The following is a 13712-nucleotide window of genomic DNA, read 5'->3' on the forward strand; positions in this document are numbered from 1 at the left end:
TAATAAAATACAGCTCTGAATTTTTCATTTGTTCTTGCCAGGGCTGAGATTTAACTCCCAGATTCTATCGTAGATGCAAAGCAATCAGATTAGAAGGCAGTAAGTTGAGCCCTCCTGCTGTGTTAAGTTTCAGGCTCATGATCAGATCGATGTTCATCTGTAAGCTGTTACTGCTGGATGATATAGCTTGTACTTGTCACCATAGCAGTGTTGGAATATGTCGGCGTGTCCCCTGTGACAAGCTAATGGCATGCCGAAGCTTCTACAGCTCTTAGTTTTTAATCTTAAGTACAGAACCTGAAGTAATATTCAGACTGAATAATTACATTTTCTCTCAAACCCTCCTACAGTCACTTGAGATTAAAACGCTGTAGAAGAAGTCACATGTAATGGTGGCTGTGGGAGGATCATTGTGTTAATTTCTATGGAAAAGTATCAAATTGTGGGTAAAATGACTAATGTTTGGAGTGCCATGTAAGACTGCATATATCTGTGTGAAATGTACTGTAAGGCTATACACTGATGAAACACTGATCGTGCATCATACATCATCACTGGTTTGCTGCAGTAGCCTGATCTAATCACTCATTACTGAGCTCCAAAATAACGGCGTATTTATAACATATTTCTGTACAAATTGGATGAAATTACAAAAAAAGGAATCTGTATTGAGTACTTACTTACTTTGTGCCAATTATGCCATCAGCATGTAGAGCAGCAACAAAGGTTATCAATCTCTGGCAATCTTTAGCCATCTTTTCAATCGTTCCCCAGGTATGTCCCATCTTCTGCAGCTCTCCTTCTACTGTCTGTCTCTATGTATTTTTGGGTCTTCCATGCTTGTGCTTTCCTTCTGGCATCAAATGAAGTGCTGTTTTGATAACATCTTCTCTTTCTGTTGGAATGACATGACAGTGTCTTTTTATCAAGATGGTACTCATGCTCTCTTGGTTGGATTGTCTGAACAGGTCTTCATTGGAGATGGTTCTTGGCCATTATCCATCTGTTATCCATAACCGCTTATCCTGTGCAGGGTCGCGGGCAAGCTGGAGCCTATCCCAGCTGACTATGGGCGAGAGGCAGGGTACACCCTGGACAAGTCACCAGGTCATCGCAGGGCTGACATATAGAGACAAACAACCATTCACTTTCACACCTATGGTCAATTTAGAGCCACCAGTTAGCCTAACCTGCATGTCTTTGGACTTTGGGGGAAATCAGAGCACCTGGAGGAAACCCACGCAGACATGGGGAGAACATGCAAACTCCACACAGAAAGGCCCCCATCGGCCATTGGGCTTGAACCCAGAACCTTCTTGCTGTGAGGCGACTACACCGCCGTGCTGCCCAATAGGCCATTTGCAGGAATTGGTCACATGTCAATTTTCCCCATAGCAACAATCCCATGGTGGGCAAGCTAACTTGACATTCCTTGACAACCTTAAGAGTTTGACTGGCGATGTGAAGCAATCAATTTCTATAATAGCTGTTTTTACCTTTTCTACTATCTTTTTTGACCCGAATTTTCGTGTGTACTTGGAAAAAGTTTGTGGTTTTAACTTCTGTCGTAAGTTAAAGCGAATCATTGGCCGTAAAAGAGAGGTTTTTTGGACTCAAGTTGGTCGCCGCTGAAAGAAATTCACGTCCGAAATGGCGGATTTCTCAGGTATGTTTATAACTTATAATTTCTCCTTTTCTATCTTTATCACTCACTTACTGTAGTTTGCACCCTGTCCAGGTATTTTGACCATGAGATCCTGCACTTTCAGCGGAGACCAACGTGAGTCCAAAAACCTCTCTTTGTCTGTTGTTGCCCAAATGAGGATGGGTTCCCTTTTGAGTCTGGTTCCTCTCGAGGCTTCTTCCTCATGTCATCTGAGGGAGTTTTTCCTTGCCAGTGTCATCACAGGCTTGCTCACTGGGAATAGATTAGGGATAAAATTAGCTCATGTTTTAAGTCGTTCAAATTCTGTGAAGCTGCTTTGCGACAATGTTTATTGTTAAAAGCGCTATAGAAATAAACTTGACTTAACTTGACTTAAACAAAGCTGAGGTGATGTTGAAAAAAATGCATTCGAATTATACATTTATTAAGCTCAAAATCCGTACTAGGTGGCATGGTGGTGTAGTGGTTAGCACTGTCGCCTCACAGCAAGAGGGGTTCGAGCCTAGCGGCCGGCGAGGGCCTTTCTGTCCGGAGTTTGCATGTTCTCCCTGTGTCTGCGTGGGTTTCCTCCAGGTGCTCCAGTTTCCCCCACAGTCCAAAGACATGCAGGTTAGGTTAATTGGTAGCTCTAAATTGACCGTAGGTGTGAATATGAGTACGAATGGTTGTTTGTTTCTGTGTCAGCCCTACAATAACCTGGCAACTTGTCCAGGGTGTACCCTGCCTCTCGCCCATAGTCAGCTGGGATAGGCTCCAGCTTGCCTGCGACCATGTAGAACAGGATAAGCGGCTACAGATAATGGATAGATGGATGGAAAATCCGAAAATGGCTTCATGAATCCCCTGTGACTTTAAAGATTTAGGCTTCAAAACTCCTACTGCATACGGCTATGACTCATTTCTGAAACTCGGATCAAGATTAAAAGTGAGTCACTTGGATTCGGAATAAAAGGAAAAAATTACAACAGGGAATAAAACTCTGGGTATGGATCTCCAGACACAAATTAAACTCAACTCCAGTATAAAATTCACTTTAATTGTAATGTGTGGGTTGTAGTGCATATTATAGAACCGTTTATTGAATATCAGATCTTTTGAGCTCTAATCAATATTGTGTTTATTAGCTGTGTGCTGCTTTGTCCATTAGAACTCTAAGTTCTCATTTTATTGATTAATAGCTCTTCATTATCCTTCCCAATCTTGTTTGCTGTCGGGTAACATATTAACGAATTAATATAATTCATTGAATGGCTGATGCCGAATCTTTACCAGTGTTATCTGAATGATCATTCATAAAAAGTCGCAAGAAGTAATGTATTTAAAGGTGCGGTCAGTGATTTTGGTTAAAGTAGCCATTCTGGAAATTCAAATGCTAACCGCGTCTCTTTACTTGCTTCAAAAAAAAAAAAAAAACACCCCCAAAAGCACAGCTAACATAATAAACAGTTATTATACTCTGTAGGCAAGTAAAGATGGCTGCTTGGTTGGATGTTAATGGCCCTCGTGATTTATTTATTTTTTTCTTTCCTGTACAGCATGGCATGCTAAAGCAACCATACTCTCTCCTCTGAGACAATATTTTATTGAAACTGCTGGTACGTGAGAAAAACTTTGCTTAACTTTGCTTAAAAAAAAACATTAAATCACTGTCCTGTCCTTTAACCTTATATCGAATTTCTCTGGATGACTTAAAGTAAAAAAAAAAGCCACACATCAGCCACCAGACAAAACCATAACTTTTGGAATATTATATGTATACACACACACACACACACACACACACACACACACACACACACACACACATGTGCCATGGATTGTACATTAAATGTGACTTGGCATGGAAAAAACAAAACCTTAAATGTCATTTTAAGGGCTGGACTTGATTCTATTTTCTGAAAGCAGCACGTAGAATTAAAACCACATTTCATTTCATTTCACATCAGGGATTTTAGTGAAAACAAAGCCACTTTCTCACCTTCCTCGTCTCGCCCTGCTGAGCTGCTCAAACTTAATGATTAAAGTTTTCAATCTCACCGATTTGTTCTGTTCTGTTCTGTTTTGGAGAAGAACTAATCAAACAGAAGAAGAAAGAGTTTCTCACTTTAATAAGTGACATCATGGCTTCAGTAGAGATGGGTGTTCACAACAGCTGTTTGCATTTCTCTTAACAATTCAAATCAGCATGTGTCCGGTAAAATCTGGAAAACAGGAACGCTGAATCAATGCAGAAGTCTCTGTATCAGTCCAAAGTCCAATATCACACATGGACCGTATTTATACCCATTATTTCTAGTTAACCCTTTGATGCAAAACATGGGTCAAAAGTGACCCGGCTGAGTTTTTATCTTCTATATCTTTGCAATAACTTAATTCCATCATTCAGTATTCAAGGTATTCTTCAATTAACTTGTTTTTGGTCATCATACATCCTTATTTTATTTTTCCCTTTCTTACTTTTTGAATAAAAACCCTTTTAATTCACTACCCTTTTCACTACCCTTCTAATGCACAACATGGGTCAAAAACGACCTGCGTTCATTTTCCAGGTTATTTCATGTATGGCTGAGTGTTTCTGTGATATACTTTTGAAATAAATTCATTTTGTCATTTACTTTTCCAAATATGCAGTAAATATCTTGTTTTTGTTTAGCACAAATCATCATTTTTATTTTTCCTTTCTTAAGTTATGAACAAGCACAGCTTTTGTAATTCTACATCAAGTTTACACACATGGGTCAGAACCGACCCGCATGCATTTACTCCAGCGTTTGGTGGGAGCTGTGAATTGTGCTTGTGTCAGACATTTCACAGCTCAGCACAGCGCCCTTTGCCCATCTAATACATGGAAGGAATGTTTTTCAATTGTTCTAACATTACCTTAGAAAAAATTGATAATGTTTAGGTTCCCTTGAGAGTAATTACTATTAGCTACCTAGCTGTTGACATATTCTACTTTAGTTAGCTAATTTTATTGTAGTTGGCTTAGCTAACTACATAGTTAATAAATAAATAACTGGCCCCATTCACTGCTAAAGTAATTACTTGAAACAAATTATTATTATTATTATTATTATTATTATTATTATTATTATTATAGTATTAAGACATTTAATTTTAAATCACACTTGGATGACCCATGTGTAGTAATATATAAAAAGTATTTTTGTTCATAAAGTAGGAAAGAAAAATTAAATTAATGATTTGTGGTAATTAAAAACAAGATATTTAAAGAATACTTGGAATATTCAATCATAAAATAAATTGATTTCAAAAGATAGAGCAAAGAAAAACTCAGTCAGCATGAAATAACCTGGAAAATGAATGCGGGTCATTTTTGACCCATGTTGTGCATTAGAAGGGGTGCGCATATGTTTTGCATCAAAGGGTTAAAGAGGTGTGGCCTCTGTATCCATTACTTTTAGGGCCCGGTCCCACAACACCGATAACTATACCTATAACTCCAGCTATGACTATACCTCTGCCGGAATTTAGTTCCAGTCTGGAGCAGTCACACCACAACTATAATCCCAACTGTAATATCACTCGGTCCTGCCACTCAGGGAAATAAACCCATGCAACTTAGGAATAGTCCTGGAAGTTTTTTCCAAGTCGTAGCACATTATTCCAGGTCATACTGTACAGCTTGGACTTCAAAACAACCCATGTACACACTCCGGTGGTTGATATAATACGGATAGGTCACGGATTACGGAAATATAATAAAAAGGACACAAAATATGGATGCATTACGGATGCTAATAATTTACAGATTGGTCATGGATGTTTCAGTATATTACAGATTGGTTACCGATTTCATACAGACGATGCATCATGGATAAAAAATTAAGAAGTCTAAAACAATTAAATGTGTGGACTGTCGAAGTTCAAAATGAAAATATCTCACCTGCATTTATCTGTTTACTTTATTAATTTACTGTTGATATTTCATGGAAAATATTCACATATCTGTGAATAAAAGATCCGTGTTTTGTATTATAGTTTTTATTTTCCGTGAATCCGTATTCCGTGACAACAAGCATGTACAAAGATGCCCGGGGAAAATAGCACGCACTCAGACAATGTTACATGTAAACAATTACCTGATTGGTCAGATGTTTTATCGGATCAGATTTTTCCAGGCCTGGAAAAATCACTCCAGAAGCAATCTCGCCGATACGGATAAACCCAGACCTGAGCTACAGGTATCGTTATCGGTCTGGTGTGAGCATCAACCACATAAACTGCAGGGGACTGATTTATTTATAGTTAACCTTATAGTTATTGCTATTGTGGGACCGGGGCTTTAGTGAAGGAGGTGTGGCCTCTTTAACCATTACTTTTAGTGAAGAATGCATGGGCACTGTACCCTTTTACTGTAGTCTCTCCATGAAACAAGGAGGCGTGGCATCTGTGCCTGTCAGTTCTAGGTGTGGTCTCTGCATGAAACAAGGCGTGGCCTCTGTGCCCATTCCTTCTAGTAAAGGAAGCGTGGCCTCATATTCTTCAAACCACCTCCTCCTTCTTGTGAAGTTAAAATCAGGTTGCAAGATGCAAATTACTGAATACTGATAATTATATCCCATCATGTGTTTTTGATGATTTAATTGTACAGTCCACATAGTCAGACATTGCACTGTGTCCAATCATGTGAGATATACATCTGATACACAAGTGATGCACAAACCTCATGATACTAATCATTCTGAGAGTTTATTTGGAAAAACTTTTGGAAAAAGTTTTGGTTCTATATATGGTTTTAATAATTCATTCCTATATTCCTGTGTGGAAAGGCAGCCAGCCTCATCCTATAAGGTTATTATTCATACGGGGCGAGAGGAGCTGTCACCATCAAATGCTTTGTATTTGAGCTCGCCAGCCTGCAGGAACACACACACATACACATACACACAATTCTGTACCTACAATGCTGCACCCATCACCCAGGGCACAGTGTGATGGGGAACAGGTGTTCGCTGTGCGTTCGGGCTGATGGGAATGAACTGTGTGTTATCACTGTCTTTCTCTCTTCATGCGGGTCTCTGTGCCACCATGCAGGCAGCGTTTCCCTCATCCACTTTACCAAACAATATCAGGGTTAATTATGCAGCTGCCAAACTATCACTTTCCACACGTTATCCCAATTATTTTGCCACCTTAAAGTAAAATTATATGGGAGATGGAATTACATTCATTAATAAATATGTTAATGTTTATCTGTGTTCTTAAGTACTGAATGCGCTCTCTCTCTCTCTCTCTCTCTCTCTCTCTCCAGAATAAATATGAAGCTTTAAAATGTAAAAATGGTATCAGTAACAACGAATGATTTAATAGCATGTATAGCACTCCATCTCAAGGATGCACTCAAAAACAATATAGTGGTGTTTAATGTAAAAAAAAATCCACATACAATTCTCTGTAAAATATAACATAAATACTCTACTCATATATGGGTAATGGTTATGGTTTTATCTATCTATCTATCTATCTATCTATCTATCTATCTATCTATCTATCTATCTATCTATCTATACTGCCACTTTTGCAGTTTTTATCTTCATTTATCACAATTCTTGTTTTTAGCACGATTCATTAATGCACATTCACATGTACAACCCCGATTCCAAAAAAGTTGGGACAAAGTACAAATTGTGAATAAAAACAGAATGCAATAATTAACAAATCGCAAAAACTGATATTGTATTCACAATAGAACATAGACAACATATCAAATGTCGAAAGTGAGACATTTTGAAATTTCATGCCAAATATTGGCTCATTTGAAATTTCATGACAGCAACACATCTCAAAAAAGTTGGGACAGGGGCAATAAGAGGCTGGAAAAGTTAAAGGTACAAAAAAGGAACAGCTGGAGGACCAAATTGCAACTCATTGGGTCAATTGGCAATAGGTCATTAACATGACTGGGTATAAAAAGAGCATCTTGGAGTGACAGCGGCTCTCAGAAGTAAAGATGGGAAGAGGATCACCAATCCCCCTAATTCTGTGCCGACAAATAGTGGAGCAATATCAGAAAGGAGTTCGACAGTGTAAAATTGCAAAGAGTTTGAATATATCATCATCTACAGTGCATAATATCATCAAAAGATTCAGAGAATCTGGAAGAATCTCTGTGCGTAAGGGTCAAGGCCGGAAAACCATACTGGGTGCCCGTGATCTTCGGGCCCTTAGACGGCACTGCATCACATACAGGCATGCTTCTGTATTGGAAATCACAAAATGGGCTCAGGAATATTTCCAGAGAACATTATCTGTGAACACAATTCACCGTGCCATCCGCCGTTGCCAGCTAAAACTCTATAGTTCAAAGAAGAAGCCGTGCCTAAACACGATCCAGAAGCGCAGACGTCTTCTCTGGGCCAAGGCTCATTTAAAATGGACTGTGGCAAAGTGGAAAACTGTTCTGTGGTCAGACGAATCAAAATTTGAAGTTCTTTATGGAAATCAGGGACACCGTGTCATTCAGACTAAAGAGGAGAAGGACGACCCAAGTTGTTATCAGCACTCAGTTCAGAAGCCTGCATCTCTGATGGTATGGGGTTGCATTAATGCGTGTGGCATGGGCAGCTTACACATCTGGAAAGACACCATCAATGCTGAAAGGTATATCTAGGTTCAAGAGCAACATATGCTTCCATCCAGATGACGTCTCTTTCAGGGAAGACCTTGCATTTTCCAACATGACAATGCCAAACCACATACTGCATCAATTACAGCATCATGGCTGCGTAGAAGAAGGGTCCGGGTACTGAACTGGCCAGCCTGCAGTCCAGATCTTTCACCCATAGAAAACATTTGGCGCATCATAAAACGGAAGATACGACAAAAAAGACCTAAGACAGTTGAGCAACTAGAATCCTACATTAGACAAGAATGGGTTAACATTCCTATCCCTAAACTTGAGCAACTTGTCTCCTCAGTCCCCAGACGTTTACAGACTGTTGTAAAGAGAAAAGGGGATGTCTCACAGTGGTAAACATGGCCTTGTCCCAACTTTTTTGAGATGTGTTGTTGTCATGAAATTTAAAATCACCTAATTTTTCTCTTTAAATGATGCATTTTCTCAGTTTAAACATTTGATATGTCATCTATGTTCTATTCTGAATAAAATATGGAATTTTGAAACTTCCACATCATTGCATTCCATTTTTATTTACAATTTGTACTTTGTCCCAACTTTTTTGGAATCAGGGTTGTACAAGGCACATATTATTTATTTATTTATTTATTTTTTTAATCATTACATTTTTATCTGTATATTGCATATTCGGCTTGTTCTTGGGATTTTTTTTATTGTATTTTATGTTATCTTGTACAGTGTGTCTTTTTCTTTTCATATGTCTGATAACTTGTTGCTGTAACAAAACAATTTCCCAGCTTGGGATCAATAAAGTAAATCTATCTATCTACAGTGGTGCATGAAAGTTTGTAAACCCTTTAGAATGTTCTATATTTCTGCATAAATATGACCTAAAACATCATCAGATTTTCACACGTCTTAAAAGTAGATAAAGAGAACCCAGTTAAACAAATGAGACAAAAATATTATACTTAGTCGTTTATTTATTGAGGAAAATGATCCAATATTACATATCTGTGAGTGGCAAAAGTATGTGAACCTCTAGGATGAGCAGTTAATTTAAAGGTGAAATTAGAGTCAGGTGTTTTCAAATCAATGGGATGACAATCAGGTGTGAGTGGGCACCCTGTTTTATTTAAAGAACAGCGATCTATCAAAGTCTGATCTTCACAACACACGTTTGTGGAAGTGTATCATGGCACGAACAAAGGAGATTTCTGAGGACCTCAGAAAAAGCGTTGTTGATGCTCATCAGGCTGGAAAATGTTACAAAACCATCTCTAAAGAGTTTGGACTCCACCAATCCACAGTCAGACAGATTGTGTACAAATGGAGGAAATTCAAGACCATTGTTACCCTCCCCAGGAGTGGTCAACCAACAAAGATCACTCCGAGAGCAAGGCGTGTAATAGTCAGCCAGGTCATAAAGGACCCCAGGGTAACTTCTAACCAACTGAAGGCCTCTCTCACATTGGCTAATGTTAATGTTCATGAGTCCAGCATCAGGAGAACACTGAACAACAACGGTGTGCATGGCAGGGTTGCAAGGAGAAAGCAACTGCTCTCCAAAAAGAACATTGCTGCTCGTCTGCAGTTTGCTAAAGACCACGTGGACAAGCCAGAAGGCTATTGGAAAAATGTTTGGTGGACGGATGAGACCAAAATAGAACTTTTTGGTTTAAATGAGAAGCGTTATGTTTGGAGAAAGGAAAACACTGCATTCCAGCATAAGAACCTTATCCTATCTGTGAAACATGGTGGTGGTAGTATCATGGTTCGGGCCTGTTTTGCTGCATCTGGGCCAGGACGGCTTGCCATCATTGATGGAACAATGATTTCTGAATTATACCAGCCAATTCTAAAGGAAAATGTCAGGACATCTGTCCATGAACTGAATCTCAAGAGAAGGTGGGTCATGCAGCAAGACAACAACTCTAAGCACACAAGTCATTCTACCAAAGAATGGTTAAAGAAGAATAAAGTTAATGTTTTGGAATGGCCAAGTCAAAGTCCTGACCTGAATCCAATCGAAATGTTGTGGAAGGACCTGAAGTGAGCAGTTCATGTGAGGAAACCCACCAACATCCCAGAGTTGAAGCTATTCTGTCCGGAGGAATGGGCTAAAATTCCTCCAAGCCAGTGTGCAGGACTGATCAACAGTTACCGCAAACGTTTAGTTGCAGTTATTGCTGCACAAGGGGGTCACACCAGATACTGAAAGCAAAGGTTCACATACTTTTGCCACTCACAGACATGTAATATTGGATCATTTTCTTCAATAAATAAATTACCAAGTATAATATTTTTGTCACATTTTTTTAACTGGGTTCTCTTTATCTACATTTTGGGCTTGGGTGAAAATCTGATGATGTTTTAGGTCATATTTATGTAGAAATATAGAAAATTCTAAAGGGTTCACAAACTTTCAAGCACCACTCTATCTATCTATCTATCTATCTATCTATCTACCCTGCGATGACCTGGCGACTTGTCCAGGGTGTACCCGCCTCTCGCCCATAGTCAGCTAGGATAGGCTCCAGCTTGCCTGTGATCCTGTATAGGATAAGCGGCTACAGATAATGGATGGATGGATGGATGGATGGATGGATGGATGGATGGATGGATGGATGGATGTCTGATAACTTGTTGCTGTAACAAAACAATTTCCCAGTTTGGGATCAATAAAGTAAATCAATCCATCCATTTATCCATCCATCCACCCATCCTGTGATGAGCTGGTGACTTGTCCAAGGTGTACCCACCTCTCGCCCATAGTCAGCTGGGATAGGCTCCAACTTGCTCATGACCCTGCTTGCCCAGCTTGCCCACGACCCTGCACAGGATAAGGGGTTACGGATGATGGATGGATATCTATCTATCTAAAATGGTATCTATCTACGATATCTATCTATCTAACACAATACATAGTGTTAGTGTTCACTAATATTAGTCTGAAGTGGCACAATGAATCTCATGTCCCTCTGACAAAATGTATTTCATACAGCTTGGGAAAAAATTGGCTAATATTAACCTGAAGCCTGCTTAGGCTTTAAGGGGAGGAGAGCAAAACAAAAATTGGCTGTACATGCATGCGTGTGTGAGTGCATGTGTGGCACGTTGTTCTTTACAAGATCAATGATGCACTTTAATGGTTGCATGCATACGTGTCTTGGACAGATAATAAGAACAACAATAACATACGCCATTTGCATTTTTATGAAAGTGTTTACCTTGTCTAGCCCCTTGGGTGTATCCAATTGGCCATTACTTCTACTCAGTGATACACACATTACAGGGAGATACTCTATGAGCTTGTGCTATATGACCTGCAATGAACATGTTTATTCATGCTTTCACATCCCAAAACACATTTTTGTTTTTTCCCTTTCTTTCTCTCACTCTTTTCTAGATCATCACTATGGCATGGATTGAATCCAGGCTTCATCCAAGACAAGACATATCCTGGTGGTTGCCCTAGTTCCTTCCATCAGGAGTAGCAACGAGGTTCAGAATGTTCTTCTTCTTCTTCTTCTTCTTCTTCTTCGCTCTTATGTAGCTCTTCTTCATTGGAAAGACTCTACTGGTGATCTATCTGAGCAAAGTGGAGGGATTTCCATCACATTTAGGGGAACAACAGAACTGAATGACCACCAGAGTATTGGACTGATTCCATATGTGGGGTGTAGACAAGAGGAGAAAAGACTCAAATTTTTAAATATCGCTATAGCTTCTGTTTTAGACCTTAATGGGAACCTAAAATAAAATTTGACTTCAATCCAAAAATCTGAGATATGTGCAAAGAATCTGGCGGATCCAAGATAGATTGATGGAAACAATACCTCTAATTTGGGAAAACCTGTTTTAGAATGGTTTATGGAACTGGTAAATTATTGCAAAAACCCGCATCTCTCTTGACGGTGTAGCTATGAGCAGCAGCACGGAGGCATGATGGATGAGTACAACACCACTGCTGAGCTTTTCCTGTCTAACAACACGAGCAGCTTGGATACATCAGAGCCCTGGGATGAAGCGACACAACTAGGCCTCCAGATCTCTCTCTCAATCATATTGGCCATCGTAACTCTGGCTACAATGCTGTCCAATGCTTTTGTCATTGCCACCATTTTCCTGACACGCAAGCTCCACACACCTGCTAACTTCCTGATTGGTTCTCTGGCCCTGACAGATCTGCTTGTGTCCATCCTGGTTATGCCCATCAGTATCTTGTATACAGTGAGCAAGACATGGACGCTTGGGCAGGTGGTTTGCGACATCTGGCTCTCATCAGATATCACCTTCTGCACAGCATCTATCCTGCACCTGTGTGTGATTGCTCTGGACCGGTACTGGGCCATCACGGATGCTCTGGAGTACTCCAAGAGGCGGACAACTGGGCGGGCCACGCTCATGATTGCAGTTGTGTGGGTGATCTCCATCTCCATCTCCATGCCCCCTCTCTTCTGGAGGCAAGCCAAGGCTCAAGAGGAGTTAACCGAATGCCTGGTCAATACGGACCAGATCTCCTACACGCTCTACTCCACTTTTGGTGCTTTTTACGTGCCCACCGTGCTCCTCATTATCCTTTATGGGCGAATTTACGTGGCTGCCCGGAGTCGGATCTTCAAGACCCCGGCGTCAAGGGCAAAACGATTCACTACAGCTCAACTCATCCAAACATCGGCTGGCTCGTCTCTCTGCTCACTCAGCTCCTCAGCCATCCAAGAAGGGCATCTTCACCAAGGAGGAGCAGGAAGTGGAGGAGGAGGGTCTCCAAATTTCACAAACAGCGTTAAGGTGAAGCTAGCAGATAACGTCTTGGAGCGAAAACGTTTGTGTGCAGCGAGGGAAAAGAAAGCCACAAAGACACTGGGTATCATCTTGGGAGCCTTCATCATCTGCTGGCTGCCCTTCTTTGTAGGAACATTGGTCATGGCTATCTGTAAGGAGTGTTGGTTCCATCCAGTGCTGTTTGACTTCTTCACCTGGCTCGGCTATCTCAACTCGCTTATCAACCCTGTGATCTACACGGCCTTCAACGATGAATTCAAGCAGGCCTTTCAGAAGCTTATCAAGTTCAAGAGATGCCACTGACACTTCCGAACTGAGGAGGGTTGGTGTATCAAGCATGAGCAATGGTAGAACATTTTCCTGGCATTTAATTTATGGTATTCAAATTCAAAATACGCTCTCATGATTCATAATACATTTTGTACAGTTGAATAACCATGAGACAGCTTGTAAAAAGTTGTGCCAAACTGTGGATGTTTCCCTGTAAAGTTACTTATTATGCATGCATTATAGTTTCTGGTTCAACCCTTAGAAAATATTTGTCCTGTAAGCAATTAATAAGCAATTACAGATGCTATGAGCCATAATAAAAAAACAAAACAGGAGAACTCATAAGATGTTGGAAAAAATTAATGTGGAATAGCCTGGAAAAACAAG

The 13712-nt window shown here is 40.1% G+C and overlaps 1 protein-coding gene across 1 annotated transcript; it reads left to right on the forward strand.

Moving 5' to 3' along the window:
- The first annotated feature begins 12212 nt into the window (after positions 1 to 12212).
- On the forward strand, positions 12213 to 13358 carry htr1d (5-hydroxytryptamine (serotonin) receptor 1D, G protein-coupled). The gene has a single exon (XM_060932884.1). It carries the CDS (start codon positions 12213 to 12215, stop codon positions 13356 to 13358), a length of 1146 nt encoding a protein of 381 aa, XP_060788867.1.
- The last annotated feature ends 354 nt before the right edge of the window (positions 13359 to 13712 follow it).

Source organism: Neoarius graeffei, chromosome 11 (assembly GCF_027579695.1).
Source record: "Neoarius graeffei isolate fNeoGra1 chromosome 11, fNeoGra1.pri, whole genome shotgun sequence".
NCBI lineage: Eukaryota > Metazoa > Chordata > Actinopteri > Siluriformes > Ariidae > Neoarius > Neoarius graeffei.

Coding starts and splice junctions, on each gene's coding strand:
- htr1d (XM_060932884.1), top strand. CDS start 12,213: ATGATGGATGAGTACAACACCACTGCTGAGCTTTTCCTGTCTAACAAC.